The sequence below is a fragment of the Pezoporus wallicus genome, unplaced genomic scaffold (genome assembly GCF_028554395.1).
Source record: "Pezoporus wallicus isolate ANWC-B61680 ecotype Strahan unplaced genomic scaffold, APGP_CSIRO_Pwel_v1 contig_5879, whole genome shotgun sequence".
NCBI classification, from domain to species: domain Eukaryota; kingdom Metazoa; phylum Chordata; class Aves; order Psittaciformes; family Psittacidae; genus Pezoporus; species Pezoporus wallicus.
Window position 1 is genome coordinate 1,586,136 of NW_026637549.1, and position 21,770 is coordinate 1,607,905.

General features: G+C 35.6%; 1 protein-coding gene across 10 annotated transcripts in view; it reads right to left on the bottom strand.

Moving 5' to 3' along the window:
* SNX13 (sorting nexin 13) overlaps positions 1 to 21,770 on the bottom strand; it is a 66,320-nt gene that overhangs the window by 34,514 nt on the left and 10,036 nt on the right. For 9 of the 10 annotated variants that reach the window (XR_008971804.1, XM_057406201.1, XM_057406202.1 and 6 more), the window contains exons 2-5: positions 10,508 to 10,620; positions 5,578 to 5,680; positions 1,873 to 1,962; positions 1,371 to 1,492 (exon numbers count right to left, since the gene is read on the bottom strand). Coding sequence is in view for 9 of the 10 variants with exons in the window: in XM_057406201.1 (XP_057262184.1) it covers positions 1,371 to 1,492; positions 1,873 to 1,962; positions 5,578 to 5,680; positions 10,508 to 10,620 (428 nt within the window). In the remaining variant the exon portion in view is untranslated. Of the gene's footprint in view, positions 1 to 1,370; positions 1,493 to 1,872; positions 1,963 to 5,577; positions 5,681 to 10,507; positions 10,639 to 21,770 lie in introns of those variants that run through there. The other variant, XM_057406199.1, reaches the window with a different exon arrangement.

Genomic DNA, 21,770 nt, shown 5'->3' on the forward strand with positions numbered 1-21,770 from the left:
TAACTAACAAGGAAAACAAACATCAAAAAAAACCCCCACAATATCCCACCGCATTCATTCTCTCCGGAAGCTCACTGGGTATATGAAATATACCCAGATGATGGTACTAAGACTACTACAGCTCTATCCAACCACAGTCATTGCACTACATCATTTTTTCTTAATAACAGCAACTGCTGCAGCCCTGTGAAACCCATTGTACAGAACAATACAACTGCACAGAACAAGTAGCTATTTTTGAAGAGCTATAGTACTGTAGGGGAAAAAAAATAAAATCAAATTTGCTATAACTTGACCTGCTTTGACACAAACCCAGTGCTTGATCCTGTTCAATGAAGTAACTCTGCCAAATAGACAAAAACACTGAAGCCAGGTCCATTTCACGCAAGCACTGGATTGCTTGCTGCAATGTACATTTTATTTAGCCTAGCTTTCGCTATTTCCAAGGTTTTCCATTATTTCTCAATCAGTAAGATTTTATTATAATAATTTTTTTCAAGCTTAAACCTAGCTCTCTGTTTCAGACCTTGCCAGAAATGCACAGTGATTTATATTTTCAAGTAACAGAGGGAGGAACAGCAACTCATCAAAATTGCTAAGTTTATTACATTTAGGTGACCCACAAACACTTCTGAAGAGAAAACAGACAACGATCAGCACAGTGGATGAATACCTGAAATCAAACCTAACAAACGTGTAGACAGATAAAAAGGCATGTGGTACTTGGGCTGAGAAATAAGTCATACTAAAGATGATAAATAATTTCCCAGATGAATTTCCTGACTTCCTACTACTTACTTAAATAGCAGAAAAAACATTGTACAATTAACAAACTATCCATTTCTTCTGAATCAACCCTGATTGAAAAAAATCATTTACATACATGTCATATCATTTTGTTCCCCAGACTACCATTCCTTTAAAAATACTTATCGTTCTTATATATTGAGGAGTAATGCCACTTTAAAAAAGTTATCAGAGCTGATAGAGATGTTTGAATTAAAGGCTTATTTGTCTTATTGACTTACCTTTGGAATAGCCCTGCTGTTTATGAAACAAACCTGCATACAAAAAGGTGCAGATTACTGCAACTCCATGCTTAAGTTGCAGGAAAAAAAAAAAATTCACTAATTTCAGACATCTAAATTTTGAAAAAGACCATGACTACAAGGATCATCTCCATTCATTCTTTAAGGGACGAGCAGAAGACTGTAGTTCTTAGATTATGATCTTAAAATTTTACATATTCTATAAAATGCTCTGAACTAGCTAATAGATAAACTCAATCATTTATCTACTACCATACATCCCACAGAGGTATGTGTCCACTTGTTTAGGCAGTGTATTGACATAAATACAGATAATCTTACCTGGCAGAAAACTGAACAAGTGCATACTGAAGAGCCTGCCTGATTTCCAGAAGGAACGATTCATCATCACTTAGTGTGTAATACCAATACTGCACATAGTCTCTCAGAGAAAACTGGATTACCTGAAATCAGAAAGGAAAAAAATGAAGATGAACTAATGAACACACGACAACAAAAAATAGCTTCTTGTGCCTGATAATACAACAGCAACCATATTAAAACATAGTGAACCATACAACCCCCTACCCTTACGAAACTGTGAGTGAAACAATGCAACTTGCATAATACTCTTAAATATAATAGAGTTTCTCAACTTGTATTTGTATCTCAAGTACTTGGCTACCACACAGTCACTACTGGGGGCAGGGGGGGGAACACAACCAAAACCAAAAAAACAAACACCCCCCATAAAAAAAAAAAAACAACAAAAAAAACCCAACCAAACAAAAGAACAACAAAAACCCCAACAAAACAAAACAAAAACAAACCAAACCAAACTTACCTGCTGCAAAGGCTCATCAATTATATTCGCACCCGTCAGTCTTCTGTCAATCTTAATTGGTCTGGCTTCGCGTTTCATTTCTTCTATGCACTTGAAAGAGATTAGGAAATGTAACTCTACAGGTTTTATCTATAATTAAGAATCAGCTCTACTGATCATGATATATACATATGTACACACTTCCAGTAATGACTTTATGATAACATGAAATGTAGAGAGTAATAAAGATATAATCATAGCATTATAGAATGGCTTGAGTTGGAAGAGATAAAAATCATCTAGTCCAACCAAATGCAATGAGCAAGGACATCATCAATTAGATCAGGTTGCTGAGAGTCCTGTCCAATACCATCTTGAATGTTTCCAGGGATGGGACATCTACCACCTCTCTGAGCAACAATATCACTATATAGTAAATAATGGTGAGGAACTAACCTGAAAACCTACTTCTTACCTGTTTACTGTAAAGGAGCAAGCTTGCTAAAATACTAAATCAGAAGGAAATAATACAATTGTTCAGCTGTTTGGGGTTTTTGCCTCTCAATTTCTTCATCCATTTCAGTTTACTGAATATGCCAGAAGAAAAATTACTCTTTCGTACCATCACTACTTGGCAGATGAGTCTTTAAAATGTAACTGATGGTGGAGTAAAATATCTTATAGCAGGACATGCAACTCAGAGCAGTTAACTCTAATAACAACTTCATCAGAGCAGACTTTTTGCAAGTGACACACTGAAAAATACCCTTTATCAGTGCTTCTCTAAGTGGAATAATGCAGTGTCAATCTATAAACTTAAGAAGAAATCTGCAATAAATCCCTTTATTTTCACAGAAATAATGACTAAATAGGTCGCACTATTATTCAAAATAAATCAAGCTATTTTATTATTTGATATAGAGAGAAAGTTATGACTACACTGGAAACACAGAAGAACTGGCAAAAACCATAAATGAAAAAATTATAAACCATATAGCCAGTATTTCTAATCTACATGGCTTTTCCTAAGTAGCTCTCCTTCAAACCTGTTAAAAGTGAATGGCAGTGAAATACCTGAGGCCAGAAAACATTCCTCTTCTTCCTACTTAACCAGTTCTGTATCCCAATGCAAAAATAGTATTATGTTGGAAAAATCTGTATATTTTTAAACTTTCAAGATAAGGGGACAGTTCAACACTACTTTAAAATGAATAATGTTGAGTCATTCAAATACTCCCAGTTATACACTAATGAATTGGCAAAATATTTTGTCTTGACAGCGCTAAAATTACCAAAACAATACAGAATGGCATGTTTAAATATTTCTACTAAGCACAGTAAAGTTCAAATTGCCAAAAAATTGTGAAAAGAGCCTAAATTGTAAAATTTTACAATTGTTAAATTGTAAATATTGTTTGCAGTTTGAGAACTGCATACATAAAGCCGCATTTGGAAACCCAGCTGCAAAATAAAAAGCACTAGCAGATATGTCTAAAGTCCTTTCTTGAAACTATGCTTGGTAACTCTTAGATATGAAAAATGCCTCATTTGGACTCTAACACTATTTCCCAAATTGCATACTTGCAGTCACAGATTTCTTGAATGCGCAAAACACAGAGGACTTAAAACATCTGTATCAATCTGTAACATGGTTCTCATCCCCAAATAACCAAAACCTCTACAATCAATAAAACTCTGATTGACTTTGGGGAAAAGAGCTTCTTAAAAAGAACCTACGTTATCAAATTACTTCTCAAAAAACAGTATCACAAAATAATTTCATAGTAAGGAAAATTCAGTTCATACTTGGATCATGGAAGATGCATAACATATACACTAGCCACTTGAAAGAATATTTGCAGTTCAAGACCCCTTAGGGCCACAAGGGTTTTAAAACATGGAAAAAAAAATTAAAAAATATTACTTTCCAATAAAGGTAACTTAGCAGACATTTAATACAGAAATGGCAAAAAAGGGATTCCAAGCAAACTATATATTTGGTTTTGGCTAGGACTGCTTTTTTCTTGCACTGCTACTGAAAAGCTCTGCTACACTACCTAATGTTCTTTTAATACAGTGGCAAAAAAGAAATACGAAACACTATTGCAGAAGATAGATTTCACTTTGAAAACAACTTCAAATACTATTTGGTGAGCCAACTAAAAATAAGTACCTTCATAGCGCAGAACTTAAATGCAGAGATTAGCCAAAACAGGTCACTTGAGAAGAGTGATTTGTCAATAATCCACACTCAAATCAGAAGTCAAACTACTAAACTGGCAAGGATTAAAAAAAAAAAAAAAACAACAAAACAACAAAACCATAAAAAGCCCAAAACAAAAAAAAAAAAAAACCAAAACAAAAAAACCAAACCAAAACACAATTAAAAAAAACAACCAAACCACAACATATGATTCTTTTATTTAACCAGAGCATACATACATACTAAGCTCAAAAAGTAACAATATCATAATAAAAAGTTTCAGCGATGTAGCCGAAATTTAAAAGACGCAAAACCTAGTAAATCTGCTTTCAAAACATGAGACATAAGCAATACTCCACAATCCATTTAAGCACTAATGTCTATGTAACATCAAGAACCTTAGTCCCCTAAAATGAGGTTTCATTAGCAGAATAGAATCGTTACCTGGTTGCCCTTTTTCAGCCTCAAACTATTATTTTTCATTTGGATCAGTGATATTACTTTATAGGTTATTTTATACGTAAGTTCCAGGTTTATCTCAACAGATTGGAATCTTATGTGAAAAGGTCACCTACCAACTGAGCTATGAACCGTTGACAAAAAAAGGTCTGTGATTAAAAAACATACTGCTGAATCACAAAATAGATTTCTATGTCCTACAGATAAAGTTAAACACACACACCCTTTACAGACAACATGAATTGTAATGATCTGACAGCTAAGAAAGGGCAGGACATTTCAGTAAAAACAGTTGTGAGAATAAACACTTTAAACTCTGGGTTAAAGTGTTCTCTCTATTCTGATGACTGCAAATGGATTAGGCCAAGACATATCTAAACTTCCAAGTTGCCAAGATATACTGGCTCATAAACCAGGAATTCCTAGAGTTTCTGCCTCTTGGCTATTACAAATTTGAAAGGCGGATGTCACTGCTGCTCTACATTTATCTATGAATTTGCAAGACTTTTGCTTGTCTTAAAGACAGCCAAAGATGGTAACTTCTACATCCCTGAAGTACTGTAAATCTAGACTTTATTACAGTTTAAACTTCATAGTTAGGCAAGCAACTTTCTGACACAGACAACTGAAAGAATCAAAACTGGAGCGACTACAGATCCAGTGACAGAAGAATCCTAAATAATCATGACAATCTTACAAGAAAAGGCAAGGAGGAGCTATCACTCCCACCAAAAAAACCCAACACACACAGGGAGTCTGTAAAGGAATGGTTTAATAATTCCCTCTTAGATAATATTAGCAAATCACATCTTAATTCATTTCTCACAATGAAGCCCGAAACAATATTTGAAACAAACATCCCATAGTGCTTAAAAAGCCTGTATTTCCAAAAGGAAAAATCCTGCATTTTACTTGCACACTGCAGCTGACTCAAAACATAAAAGCAGATTCTTTTATCCTGGAAAATGGGTGCAGTCCTTAGAGTAACACTGATTCTAACATCATTCTAATATTCAAAGTTATAAAATCTGATCTAGAATTGAAAAACAGTAAGCTCTCCTTACCTTAGGGATCCCAACTGATGTATAAGGAAGAAATGAATGTTCACACTGCTCAAGATATTTTTCTGAGTTGCTTTTTCCAAATAAAAGAGTAACCACAAACCCCCTAAAATGAAAAAGAAATACCAGGCAGAACAAGTAAACTTTTACCCCCTCTAGAAAATATTTCACAACAAGTTATAAAATAACAATTCTCACTGTTTACTCTCCTAGTACAGTGCTCCTTCACAGTGTCACATGAAGCTCAAAACAACTGACAAAATATTAAGTATAAAGTTTCCCAGCCTTGTATTATCACAACAGAAGAACACACTCAAGGTATAAACCTAGAAGAAAACTGAAGTCAAACCCAAGCTGCTGGTTTTTGGGGGATTGTGAATTTTTTGGTGTGCTAGAGTTTTCTGGTGCCTTTTTTGTTTTGGTTTTAAATCAGCATATAAAAATCTAAATAAATGCTCTCCTGGACCATTTATTTTAAAAGAATGTTAGATCAGAAATGCACTGACTTCTTCCCTCACAATTCTACACTGATATTTAAATTACGACTTATAGTTAAATAGGTTAATTTCATTATTAGTTACTTTTATTATTAGTTAATTTTATTATTGTTTTCTTTACGATATAATGAAAGCATAAAGGAAAAATCAACCATTACAAAAAGTTCAACCTTGTTACAACAGCAGTAATTTGTTTACGGGTTATGATACTAGGGTACTAAAACATAAACACAGAACTGGTTTTACTAAGAAATAGATAAAAACCTAAAGGCTGTGCCAATTATAGTATAATCAAAACATGTAACCTTTAAAAAGCCAAACATTTAAAAAAAACAAAAAGGAATATGAAGTTACTGCTGCTCAGACTAGCCTTGGGAGACTAAATATGCATAGATTTTTACTGAATTTCAAAGCATTCAATTTAAAGGAGAGCTGACCAACATTTGTTACCACAGAACTCGCAAAGTTATGTCAGGTTTGAAATGTGTGGAAGTAATACGTTTTTTTAACATAGATTGCTGTTGATATACAATACTCTTATTTATATGATTAGAATAAAATTGTCAACCAAGCTAAAAATATGAAGGTTTTGATTTGAAGGTTTTGATTCCCAAGCCAGGAATCAGCCAATGTACTCCAGAGGTTCAGTAATTCAGAAGCAGGTAGGTAACAACTCCAAGGCAACAACAACAATAAAAAAAAGCTACACAAAATTATAACTTGGTAATAGATAATAAAATTTCACTTGATACTCTGGTTTCCTTACATCCAGCTTTATCTGTTTTTCTACATATGAGAACAAAAAATAAAAGCAGGTCTAACTGCTCTTCTGCTCCAGATACTTATAGATAACTTTAAAATCTTAACACCAATGATGTTAGTAGCACCATAATTGAGTTCAAGGGCAAAAACCTGCTTAGAAAAATCTCAGTATTACTTTCACTATGCTTAAAGGATAACTAATGTTTTGGTTTGGGGTGAGTTGTTTTGTTGGGGGATTTTAACTATTAAAAAGCTAGGGTTTTCTTTTTGTTATCTATTTTCTATTAGAAACCTTAGTTTTCTTTTAAAGAAAACAGTATACCAAAATGCATTTTTATATATGTATTTTTAAGCCTAATTTTTTTAATTTTTTTTTTTAAGCCTTTTAGTTCATAGTTTTAACTTCAAATACATGCCAGTAACTTGGAGGTAATGGAGAAGGCAAGGACAGGAAAGGTGCTTCTCTTCTTTCATTGAACAGGATTTAAGCCTTAGAAATAACTAGAGATAGATAACACATCTGTTGTCTCTTGAATATTTTGACCCTTTTAAAGCCAGTGACATTTAAAAATACTAATATTCTAATATGCTATTGTTTAAATACATGCTCATCTTCTTCAATGCCTTTATGTATTTTCACTTCTAAACTAGAAATGCTAGGAGCTTCTGCCTCTATCGCAGAAAGTAATATATTTTATTCTCTAGATTAAAACCTTGTGTGCATTAGAGAAGGATACATAACCTGACCATTCAGTGTTTCTGTTAGCTAACCAGAAGCTTCTACCGTAAATGGCTAATTCATCAAGAGAATATTCAACACAGCAAATGAGAAATCATTTTAGTCTTTTCTCTAAATGAAAAGCAGAAAAAGGAGAAATTTATATTTTACTTATATTTTTATTACTATCTTTTTCCCAATACTAATTTACGACCAGCTTTGCACAGGGACAGATTAACATCACAAGATGAAAGACAGGAAAATGAATACTACAGATCTACCACTTCTCCCCCCACAAGTCTGAAAAGCAACAGCCTCAGCTGAATGCTTTCTGAAAGGCAAAAAGCACTCTCAGAACCACCACCTATTTGGTCAGCAATTAGAAACTTCAATATAGGCAACCAATCACATATATACAGATGTGATTAAGTATCAATATGCTTTTTGATGATAGAGCCAATTCCTTTAAATGGAAAAGCAGTTGATGGTCCAAGAAATTTCATTTCTCACACCAGAAGCCTAAAGCTGTTGCCAGAGCTGCAATTAACATCATTGTTCTTTCACTTCCTTAGGACTGAAAAGAGGGAAGAAGATAAAGAAATATCCACAGCACAAAGAAAAGGCAGATGGTAAACAACAGGCACAACACTCAGTATAAGGGGTTTCAACCAGTACTTGAAGTAGAGGTGAAAAATATTTCATGAATATTAACACTTTATAATAGCCTTGGCAACACAGGTTAAACAACATTTGTCTTTTGCCTCCTGCTTTTGGTGGCAAGAACTCAGTTCCCTAAAATCCCTCAGATCCTGAATAAAAGAGAGGTGTCCTAAAAATCAAAAGAACTAGCATTTTATAAATCAGTCTTGAAACAACACAAAATGAAACAAGAACTTCCAATTTAGAGCTTTTATCCATATACACAAAGGGTTTCAGTACCCTTCCACGCATGCAATCAATAGTTCACTTTCTACAAGCTATCTGTGCAAGCACACAATTCAGAGTATATCAAGAAGAAATAACTGAATAGCACATAACAGAAGTGAAACGGTATAAACAGATTGAATATGTTGATACACCTATGGCATCACTATTGTTTTCCTCCACAGTTCAGATAAGGGTATGCTAAATATTAAGGACACTGCCGTAATCATGAACCAAAATTAGATTTTTTATTTTCTAAAGTTATATTAATTATGTTATCTACTAACTATAAGAGAACAAGTTACTTCTTAACATGAATTTTGGTTTGTTTTTACGAGACACTTGACCAACCATTTTGCATAACTTCGTGGGAATTAATTTAAAAAAAAAAAAAGCAGGCAAGAATAATTTAGATATAAAACTATCTGACCTAGTTAGCACTCATGGATTTGTATGCTGAATGTTAAAACTTAAGTAGGCATGTCACTGAAAAAGATTAACAGTGTAAAAAAAGGCCAGATTGCAGCCCTTGCCAAAGAGACATGTATGAAGTAATGAAGTAATGACATTCTATGGGAAGGGCTGAGACTTCGTATCTCTGTATAGAGGTAAACACGTACTAGGGAGATGAATACAAATTCTGCTTTAATGGATACATTACCACAAGAGGAACTCATCCCTAAGAAGATCAATGTTCACTGGCTACAAAAATGTATCAAGGCAGCAAAAGAATTACCGCAAAGAGATATCAGAACTGACTTGAGAATGTGCATGCTCAAGAACTACAGGCAGCCTCATGGTGGCAAACGGTAGCTGACTTCAGACATATCCCGTGACGGACTGCTTTGACTGTTAGCTCTGAAAAGCTAAGCAACTGAAATTAAGCAAGAAGGAAGGCTAAGCTTTTAAGAAATTATGATACCCCACATGATTTTTCATACTCCAGATACTAAGGAAGTGGTAATACGAAACAAGCGTAAATGGACAAACTCTTGCCCTTTGGATGAACTCTTCGCCTTTTGGTCTGGAAAAACAGTCAGCAAAATGCTTCAATCATACATGTATCAAGACTTAACAAGACAAAAGCATTTACTTAGAAGTCAGTTTTACTTTAACTCACTTTAATAGACTATTTTACTTTCTCAGAGGTGGAATTCCAAGTTTAATACAGTTGAAACCCAAGCATAACAGCTCTAATTCTAGCCACTAAACTCTGTTAATTTTTTTTTTGGAGACATACAGGACTATGCTGTATCCAATAAGAAGGTTAAAAGAGCATTTCAAAGGAAGGTAAAAAATAAAGATACCCTGAACATCCCATGAAAAGTCAAGCAGGTCTTAAAGAGCATAAAGATGTTACTATCCGGCAGATATATCTTATGAATGAGACGAGGGAAGAATATCCCACTAACATATTTAGACTTGGCATTAAAAATAAAATTTTTAATGGTTACAAGGCTGAAATAGGATGTAATAATGGCGCTAAAGACTGTAATATCATCACCCCCTTGCTCCCTCCCTGTCAAATGACATGTCTACGGCTGCTGAACTGATGCTCCAAGACGTAGCATCATTTCCACACAGCCAGGAAAATATCCACTCACCTTCCCCATGAACCAAGTATTTTAGGTAGGAAAATGAGATTGTTACAATGAAAGGGGACATAATTTCGTAGGTACTGGGAAAAGAACTGACAAGAGAAACTATGAACTGAAGTTAACATTGATTTTACATGAGCATTTGTCCTCTAACACTCAGTAGAAATAGATCCTCTTTTTTGTTTATTTGTTCAATCAGATTTTTTTTCTCCTGGACAAAGGTAGTACAAGCACTATTCAACGGCAAAAAAAAAAAATTACTTTTGATAGAAAACTTTAATAAAAATAATTTTGCTCATAAAGAGCTACTCAATTGCGGGAATATTAATTACATAAAAATAAATTCAGATTTTCAGAGCAAACTATTTTCTAATATACACACTGAAATTTTATGTTCATAGTAAATCATACAAAACATTGAGTAGTATACTTACCCACCCACAAAGCAGAGGATATAAAATGCAAAGTAAAATATAGCGAAGGGTCCAAAAGTTACTAGAAAAAGCACAAGGCCAAGACTTCCCCATCCCCATATGGAAAGACTGGTCTGTAAACAAGAACACATGGAAAAGAAATAATTAATATGATATTCATGCAACTTTAAGTCTTCAGTATTTGCTGTGTCTAAAAAGCTTGAGACATTTTAACTATATACAAAAGAAATTTTGCTTGATGAATAAAAATTACCTTTATTTTTTAAAAGCATATTGCTATCCAATTATGCTGTAGGCTAGTAGTCTAGTTAAGCCAACATCAGAGCATTTTTCTATCAAATATTATTCCTCATTTCTCTTCAGATGCAACTATTGCCCTTTAATGTGCAATTTCTTTCTTCTCTATTCTTATTTTGTGCACTTTGTTTCTTGAGATACCTTTTTTCTTCCTCCCTGAGAAATTCTCCGCTATTTCCAAGAAAAATGTAGGCTTTGTAACAAAACAGGAGGAGATGAATACAATCTCATTTTATACAACTAAACATGTCATTTTTCACAACCAAGGAACACTACACCTCTTCCCTAGATCAAAGCAGTTGCAAGACCAAAAAGCGTCACTTTCTCCAGTCAAGTCTCAAAAGGGCTAACAGGTGGTGTTTACTGCTCAAGTTTTATTTTTTAAATACATTTTCTCCACACAGGTACCATCATGCTCCTAGAAGAGACCTGGCTTAGCCGGTAGGACTGATACTTTGGCAGCAGGGGACAAGGCTTGTTTGGGAAGCCCCTGGTACACGTAAAATCATCCACAAATGCATCTGGGGGGCTGGTGGGACTTTGGCTGGTACCCTGTATAACACAGCAGACAAAACTTCCTGCACTGATGGATTCACCAGGAGTATGAAATAGCAGTGAGATTCAGGTTATTGTGCCACTGTAGGTTATAGTATGCGTGCATTCATAAACATATACACACATACACACTTGATCTATCTGGACAGACAGACATATGTCTGTATGTTCATATATACACATATATGCAGGGAAATCTAAAAAGCAAGGTAGGGAAAACAAAGCTACGATAGTTTTGGACCTTCACAATGCTGCAATGCAGACAACAAAGATTATATGAATTTAATTCAATCTAGTCTCTAGTGCAATATGGAAAGCATGTTACAGTCAAGTCCAAAAGCATGAATCTGATGATAAGTATTTATAGGCCATCAAAACTCTTCTAGCTCTAAGGTTCTCAACTTTTCTTTTTTTGTTGCCTAATTTACGCCTTTCCTACCAGTGATCAAATGACACCCTGATGGGAACTCAGACAACTGCTATGTCAACAAGTAACACTAAGAATGCATTTAAATAAACTAGTCTTGCAGTTTGACATTTAGAAAACAAGCAGAGATCGAACACCATATTTTTTGGAGAGCCCTGTTTTAGCTTTTAAAACAGAGGACAAGAGAAGCTTGCCTAAAGTTCTCTCATTCCTCTAAAGTGACTGTTTACATTACATCAATCCATCTTAGGCATGGGATTCAGAAAAATTAACTTCCTCACAAAAAAGCTTCAAAAATCCTATAAACAATGAAAAAGAATATAAAATAAGGCTCCTACATAAAGTATCTTCAATTCTTTCCTGAGAGCAAGACATCGGGTTGCCCAAAAGCAAAATTGTAGCTCTAAGGAGAAACGGTTTCATAGATGTAAATTGTAATTATCGGAGCAATTTAATTCTTCCTAGTTTATTATAAGTTTAACAATATTAAAAAAAATTCTGCTTTCTTTCTACATAAGGTTTCTTAGCAAGAGACAGAAGTTATACTTTTTTTTTCCTCTTAGTGTTTGAGACTGGAAAAAATTACTCTTGTCTACATACTTATATGCTCTTTAATTAAAAGTGTTGCAATTATAAAACTGGTCTGCAAGTTACTCAATTCTCTTTAAGGTGAAAAAGTGCATTATTAGATGATATTCACAATACAATCCACACAGCTAAAAGGCTGAATATCTGTGCTATAGTAAATTAAAAACAATTTTTGGCCACAACTGAATAGAAGATTTATTTGGCTCATAATAAGCAAATGCAGTAAATAAACTGCACAGAGGGTGGGGAACAGAAAGACATTGATTTAAAAAAAATTGCAAATACAACAATTAACTAAAAAAGACATGAGCTCTCATTATACAGCTACATTTCAATACACAAAGAAGATCCCTCATATTCATGCCCTCAGAACTACATTTAGAACTTCTGCAGAGCACTACAAGCAACAGTAAGATATGCACATAGAAGATAACATTTAATTGTGCTCTTTTTTGTCAAAAAAAAACAACAGTATGCTTAATGGTATTATTCAAAAAAGTTCTGAATATGGGGTTAGTACTCTAAATGACTTAACAAAACTTAATTAAACTAGATAGCAGGACACATATTCAGAGTTGGATGAATGCATAATTAACAAAGAAAGTTCTGTAAGTCTAACAAATAAAACAGTGACCTTTTGTCCTATGCTCTAGCTTTGCAATTCAGCCTATGGCTACAGAGATTCAAATCTCATTTGATATTTTAATAGGATTTCTTAAAACTTGCACAACTCGGTAGACTGCAGTAAGTACAAAAGATACTGTCCCAATTCTCTTATAATTTAGGTAAGTGGTTTATAGCCTAACAGACTGTGGGACATTCAAAAAATAAAAAGAAATCATTAGTATAGTTCCCATTAGGCTGACTATAAACAAAACTTCCCCTAGCTTCACAGTTCTTAAAAGGACTTCAGCAGTATAACTCCCAGTCAAATATTAAAACTTTGTTTAAAGTCCCTTCAAAATATCAAAATGAACTATCAAAAGAAAGTCCAAACATTACACAGGTATAACTCTGCAGCTGGTCAGTATGGAACTAGCTCAGGTATTTAAATTCAAACCCCACTACTTATAACTTAGCTCCAAATAAGTTTCATTTATAATGTCAATTCTTTAGAAGATTCACAGATTTACTGAAGCTCTGTCTAGCCTTGCTGCAGTTATTTAAGTGCAGGGTGAACATATATTACTTGACAGAAAGAACAAGCCAGTCTTCTGAAGAGATGGTACAATGCTGGCAGACTCTTTAAGAGAAGCTGACATGGCCTATGCTGGGAGGGCTAACATCCAAACTGAACTATCATAGTACTATTTACTGAACTTCAAGAAACTAGGGATAGTTACCTAACTATTGAAGAATTTAGGCCTTAATCCCGTAGCAGGCATATATGGGTATATACTGTGTGCATCCACACATGTGCACACAGATAAAGGACCTTTATTCCACATCCACAACCATTCCATCATTTAGTCATTTTTGGTTACCATCACAACAGATGCCATACACCAGCCCCACCATCACCACTTCTTCTCTTCCATATGTGAGATAATACAAAGAATGACTTCTGCAGTGTATTTGTAAGGTCAAATATGCAAACAGCTAATATAGCATCAGTTACATACAGTAATTTTCTTCCCATAGTATGGAATTGCGTTAGCAAAATAAACTGCCATTTAAGAAAAGGGCTGCCTGTAAGTCCAAAGAGACACTGAAGAGCTCATCGGGTGAGAGAAGGCACACCAAGGTAATATTCACATGAGCTTAATCCAGATGTTTCAGATAACAAGACTGTCACCTCTCAACAACACCTGGTGTTTTTTTTGACTAGAATATTTTTTCCACAGTATACAGCCAACTACTAAAAGTGTTACACAAAAAAAAAAAAAAAACTTTTCCTTATATACACGATTTTCTGTTCTTTGGCTTGTGCTTCCTAATTAATGCAGCCTTTTGATGGTCCCAGTTGCATGCTGGTAGTGCTGAACTAAGACTATGTGACTTATCATGATCATTCACACAGGAGCTTATGTAAATCTGTAAAATTCACTGCCTAGAAACCTAGGCCATACAGTCTTCAACCAACAGTTTAAGAAAAGAAAAATCCCACTGTATTTTAGTATGCAGTTATACATAATTTAGTAGTTTTGAATTGAGTATTTTGCAGAAAAACCAATGGGAGTATGACAAAGATTTAATGTATCAACCACAACGATTTACTCCAGTAACAACTATGTCTTACTATACTTCACAGGAGCTTCAATAGGTTTCTTGTTTGCCTAATCCATCTGACATGCTTTCAGAGCTTTGCCTCTATCTTAAAGCAAACTCCTTGCTTGATACAGGCAAAAATCAAGCCCATACACTTGATATTGATACACTTTCACTAAAATGATTCACCAGTGTAACTATAGGTTTGTTGTCTGGATTTAAACTGGTCCTGTCAATTTCAGCTTGTAGCTAATAATATGATACATGTTTCTAGTTTAGTGCAAAACCACTGCTACTCCGGAAGTCCAGCCAGTAGGTATTCCACTTCTTTCTATCCTCCCCACTGCCCTCAAACAGCAATCACATCCGTTTCCTCTCAAGAGGCTCTGGGTTCCAGGGTCCTTCCACTGCAGCCAGAAGCCCCTGTTCCAGGTACTCAGCTCTCTTGCCAATTCCCTATCATGTTCAGGGTAGTTACGATTTAAAGTTTGGACATAGGGAAAGAGCAGAAACAACATCCGTACAAGGTGACTGGGTTCTGGAATCATCAGTTTGTCAATCTTGAAGCTTTATCAGAATACTGCATAGGTCTTACACCAGTAGCATCCAGCAGGCTCATACCACCTCTGGAGATTGCCGTTTGTGATTATTTTCAAATATAATAGCTGCAACAGAATAATATGAACATTGAAAGAATAGCAAAACCGAAAAATAAAACCACACTACTTTGCTCATTTGTCCATTCATATTAAAAAACTACAGCAGCTGACATGTCCCTAACTAGACATTGATAAGCAAACCGTCATTTGCCATTTGGGTGGTTTAAACTGGATTTTTTCTTTTAATATGATGTCTTGCCAAATGTATTTAATGTCACCTCTGGGCTCACATTTTAAAAAAACTGTCAAGGATTACATACACAGTAGGTGTCAAGTTAAATTTCGTTAATTCTACACATCTTTTAATTTGATTTCCATTTTGAGTATAACTGGAACATGTTCATATATAAACATTTCTATAATTAAGGTGAGTGTCCTTTTTGTCAAATGATTAAAAACATTATTTTAGGATTCAAACTAGTGTCTCTTCACTAGCCTGACAAGTAAAATTGGAAAGTTGTAGCAACGGAATGCCAATTTCATTTGCATTGAAACTGCTATATTACACTGCTAGAGAAATATTTAACAATTGTGAAATAAGCCATTAACATCTTCGTAGTTACATTCTATTTGCAAAAGTTGCAGCAATCAAGTGAAAGACATGTTCAAGTGGGGTTTTTGAAAAGTTCTGCATATCCTCATTTCCTAACATCACTAAAAGGTCTCTTTTTAACCTCCTCTTCCTTATCCTTTTCCCCTTTCCTTCCTAGCCCAAAGAGGCAAGGTAAAACAAAACCCTAAAGTCCATTCCTACTTCACAGTACACAAAAACAATTGTAGTGAATCTACACAACAATTTACTGCAGCACTCATATGAAAACTCTTGGCATTTTTTAACAGGAATTTTACAGAGTCTATCTTGGTTTTACTGTTCCAAGTTTTGATTTTTTTTCCCCCAAAGTAACCTTAAAGTATAAATATATGCAGTAATCATCTTCTAAATAAAGAAAAGCATTACACAATTTCAGAGTTAAGAATTTAGGCCAACTAAGTTTCTTCTGGCTGTAAATTCAGTATTCCTGCTGATCCCTCCTGGTTACAGAGGCCGGGAACAGTCCTTTGCTATGCTATGCGAGAGTACATCTGTCCCCTCTCTACCTCACCTCCTCCTCTTCCACTCAACATGCGCTTTCTATGTCAACTGCCTTAACTGGTTAGCAGTTGGATTAATTCAAGTGCAATCACGTCTAGCTATTTAGTCTGCATTTTCCTGCTGCTCCTCACATTGTATGAGGCAGAAAAGCCTTGAGGATCTATTTCCCCTATCCTTCCCTACAGTTTTTACAAGGTGGTGTAACAAAGCTCTTACGAACAGGGAATAACCTTCCATCTAAATTCTAGAATCACAATTACCGCACTGTTTCGACTATTCACCAAACTCATTTTTAGAAGTGCAAACCTTTAAATGAAAAGGTCTGCTACATTTTCTTAAAATACATAAGACTAAAGTACAGCATGTAACTGAAAAGTTTCAAAGCTATTGTGCATATTAGTTCAATTTCAGCACTTACTGAGAAAGCAACAAATTCTAATACTAAAACCTGCCCACTTGCTATAGTCAGAATATTGCTATTAAAGTAAAAATGAACAACTTATGTTCTGTATTTTGATATAACTGGCTTGTGTAATAAAGCTCATGAAGAAAAAGAACAGTCTTTTGATTAACACTCCTAATTTTTCAGAAATGGTATTTTCAACAAGCTTTCTCTTCAAGTGAGGAGAAAAAGAAGAGGAAGGAAAAAAAAAAAAAAAAAAAGTAAAATTCAGCCTGGATTCCAGAGTGAAGATTTATTCTTTTTTCCTCCTCCTCTCTCACACCTGCTCTGACACCGTTGCTGATTTCACTACATGAAAAACAAGTCCACTTCCTAATTCCATTTTACTAACCTTTATTTTCAGTGCTAACAGCTATTTTATTATACAGAACTATCATCAAGGGACAAAAAGCCTCATTTCACACAATCTTATTTTGAAAGTAAAATTTATTTTATCACGTAAAACAAGAGGCCACCTTCACAGACACATACACATGCTTTCAGACAATGTGTTTGCATTAAAACCTACTCTGAATTATAATCTAGTTTAAAAGGATAGGAAGTCTGGGTCAAGTTTAAAAGAAACACTTGAGCATCTTAGATAACAGTGGGAAATAGGAGATGCAAGCCCATTTTCACCCACTTTCTTAAGTGCAGAAGCGAGATACTCAAATTCATTGTTAATACAATTCAAATAAAGTGATACTTTTTCCTTTGTAACAATCCATACTAACTTGTATTTAAGTTAGTTTAGCTATATGGATAGGTAACAGACAAAAAGAATGAAAGCACTTTGCATCACCTTAGTCAATCGAAATGGAGCCAGGCTTATTCCTTGACAGGATCAGCTAAGGTGATCTAAAATGAGAAAAAATAATCCCTCTAACTCTAGTTTGAATTCAAGCCAATGAAATCATCTAGACTGTTCTCTGTTCAGCCTCTACATGAACAGATTACATCTATTTCAAGTTTCGCTAGTGCAAAACATTGGCAAAGGGAGTAGGGAAACCCCCAAAATCTTTATCAAGTGATAAAAAAAAAAGTCTGTTCTCCTAAATGGCTAAAAATAATGAAGTCACCTGATCCCATTAAATAAATTTAAGCAATCATCAACATCCTTTCTGGAACAATTTCTGCTTCTTATGATTCCAAATATTTATCTAGACAGAAATAAATTAAATCAGCCGATCTCCATAAGGGTCAAATCTAGCAGGCCATCTCATTATGTTCCACCTAATTAAAAACTTGTGGCCAGAGCTGAGAGCTGCTGCAGAAACAGTTGCAACTGTGTCCTGTGTCACACAGGACACATTTTTAAACGGGTTTCTTCATACTCTACCAGCCATGCTTTTTGAAAGTAAAAGAGAAATTTCAATTTTAAGATCATGTTCCATAGTAGTGGTTAAATTCACACGAGCATCCTTCCTGCCAATCAATAAGCAGCTGCCTATTCCTTGACCTCAAAATCTCCCCCATACTGCCCAATTCGTGCCATTACCTGTATCAGTTCATACTTCCTAAGAAAACATACATCAAAATTATCATCTACCTGGACTTGTGCAAAGCGTTTGACACTGTCCCACATGACATCCTCATCTCTAAATTGGAGAGACATCAATTTGATAGGTGGACCACTCAGTGGATAAACAACTGGCTGGATGGCCGCACGCAAAGAGTTGTGGTCAATGGCTCAATGTCCGGCTGGAGACCAGTAACGAGTGGTGTCCCTCAGGGATCAGTGTTGGAACCAGTCTCATTCAACATCTTTGTCAGTGACATGGACAGTGGGATTGAGTGCGCTCTCAGCAAGTTCACCAATGACACCAAGCTGTGTGGCTCAGTTGATAAGCTGGAGGGAAGGAATGCCATCCAGAGGGACCCTGACACACATGTGAGGTGGGCTGATGCCAACCACATAAAGTTTAACCATGCCAAGTGCAAGGTCCTACACCTGGGTCAGAGCAATCCCAGGCACAGCTACAGGTTGGGCAGAGAAGAGATTCAGAGCAGCCCTGCGGAGAAGGACTTGGGGATGTTGGTTGATGAGAAAATGAACATGAGCTGGCTCCAGTGCGCGCTTGCAGCCCAGAAAGCCAACCGTATCCTGGGCTGCATCAAAAGGAGCATGACCAGCAGGTTGAAGGAGGTGATCCTGCCCCTCTACTCTGCTCTTGTGAAACCTTACCTGTAGTACTGTGTGCAGTTCTGGTGCCCTCAACATAAAAAGGACACGGAACTGTTGGAACAAGTCCAGAGAAGGATAATCAGGCAACTGGAGCACCTCCAGTATGAAGACAGGCTGAGAAAGTTGGGGCTGTTCAGCCTGGGGAAGAGAAGGCTGCACGGAGACCTCATAGCAGCCTTCCAGTATCTGAAGGGGGCCTATAAGGATGCTGGGGAGGGACTCTTCGTTAGGGACTGCAGTGACAGGACAAGGGGTAAGGGGTTCAGACTTAAACAGGGGAGGTTTAGATTGGATATAAGGAGGAAATTCTTTCCTGTTAGGCTGGTGAGGCACTGGAACGGGTTGCCCAGGGAGGCTGTGAATGTTCCATCCCTGCCAGTGTTCAAGGCCAGGTTGGACAAAGCCTTGGATGAGATGGTTTAGTGTGAGGTGTCCTTGCCCATAGCAGGGGGGTTAGAACTAGATGATCTTAAGGTCCTTTCCAACCCTAAGTATTCTATGATTCTAAGATTATTTGCATAAATGGTTTGAGACATAGCCTCCTGTTCAAAGGCAACCTATTCTTCTCCATGATCTTAAGAACATGGAAAAAGATGGATCATAATAGGTCTGATGAACAGTGATTACATTTCTTACTACAAAACCATTATTCCTTCCTCATAGATACCACACAACTCTACAGCAGATGCTGTGCACAAAATAGTTTCCGTAATCTTAAACTGATAGAATTAGATTAAGGAAAAGAAAAAAAAAGTATGTACACAATGATACAGTATCTACTTTAGGAAGTCTCAGAAACTTCAAACAATAATACAAAAAAGAAAGTGACATGAAGTGAAAGTGCTCTGCTTTTGCAAATACAGAACTGTCAAAGACATGAAAGTACCAAATAAGATAAATTCCATAATACTATGAACATTTTGGAACTAGACACTGCAGCAGTAATTATGCTTTTTTTATTTTGCTTTTTCCCAAAAAAACTCACACATGAAGCAGCAGACAGTACCTTCAAAATTTTACACTGAAAAAGGATAAATTTTTTGTTTCTACCACTTGATGACTTGCTTGAAAGCATCTATAAACAAAATATTATTCTCTCATTCCTTAAAACCAGTAATTTCTTCCAAAAAGACTGATAAGGCATATGTTTCAACGGCATAGCTGCAGGATGTCTGATTTTTTTAACTGAGAATTAAACTTATTATGTGCTTATATATATATTTCATATTTATACACATATATACACACACACACACACACACAAAAAACCCTAGCACTTCAATCTACTGTAGAAAGATAGAGGCGTCACCTTCTATATGACCATTTACTACCGTAGCTTCCATAGGCTCCAAAATTAGTCATCCAAGAGTTTTGTTTAAATCTTTAATCCATTAGTAGTATTGTTTCTGCTGTTTGAAACACAATTTTCAAAGTCCTCTGAACTACAGTATTATCCTACCAACTTTAAGATGAAACCGCTTTGGATGCAGTATAATATTTTACTGTGGGTTTTTTATTCTTTTAGAAATACGTACCACAATCTGAAAGTTCCCAAATAAGCAACACTCCTCATCTAAATGAAAAAATTGTTTGAAAATATTAAGTTAGCAGCATAATTTTAGAATATTTTTGAGACTAGACTAAATATAGAAACTCTAACTGCCTTATTAAGCCAGGTTACAAATATGAGAGAACATAAGCAGAAGTCCTCCAGTAACAAACATGCTCAACACAACTGAAAATTAATTTCTACATTGTCCCCAGTGATCAAGGTTGTTGTCTCTAACTAGAGCCAGTCATGTCACATCCGTTTGTGGAAATAATGTTCTTAAAAGATCCCCATCCCTCTCCACCCCGGGAAAAAAATAAAAAAAATATTAAAAGGGATTAAAAAAAACCCTAATAATGTAGAGCTCAGAAAGGAAAACCACACTGAGTTTTTCAGCTGTAATGTCACATGGCATCTTGACTACAAACAGTAGTTCCACCAGTATTATAGAATCCAGAAAGCCAAAATTCAGCAGAAAGCCAACATAAATGACTTCCCAGATTATACTGGCAGCTGCAGAAAATCTGCAAGAAGAAAGGTCCAGGCCAGAAAGGAAGTAAAATACACACTAGTCAGCCTCGTCTCAGTCACTAAGAGTGTTGCGAGCAACCAAAATGGATTTACCAAGTGCAAATCCTGTCTGACCAACCTAATCGTTTTCTGTGATGAGGTGAGTGATGTTCAGGTCAAACTTCCCCAACACTCTTTAAAAAAATATGGTGCTTTTTAATCAGCATCACAATTAAACTACAAAAGGAAACAGATGCAAAAAATAGAGGAACCTCAAAGATGATAGTATGCACCACAAAGAAGCAGTTTTCAATAGCCAAATAACAAGTAGATCCCAAGTTACAAATACAGTACATTTGCAAGAAAATTATACCCACTGACAGACTACTAGCACCTTCCTCTGAAGATTAAGTTGGTCCACTGCATCTTTCTTAAGTTTAAACTTGCTGCAGTTCAAGTGCCAGAAGTTTTCTCCAGTACAAAACACAGAACCTGGTATGACCACTGTTTCACTACAGATTCCCAGTAGTCTCAGAGTACATCTGAACTCCTACAAAGCCAAGTTTCCTATGAAGCATGCTTACTGAATGAAGACAAAATAACTATGGAAACACATGTTATACAAAACAACGAAAACATTTACAAAGTTAGAGTAAGCCTCAAAGCTGCCAGTTCTTGCAAGTGTTTTTCTGGATAGAATATCATCCAGTTGCATAAAACGGAGAAAGAGATTAGTTTAGTGTCTCCAAA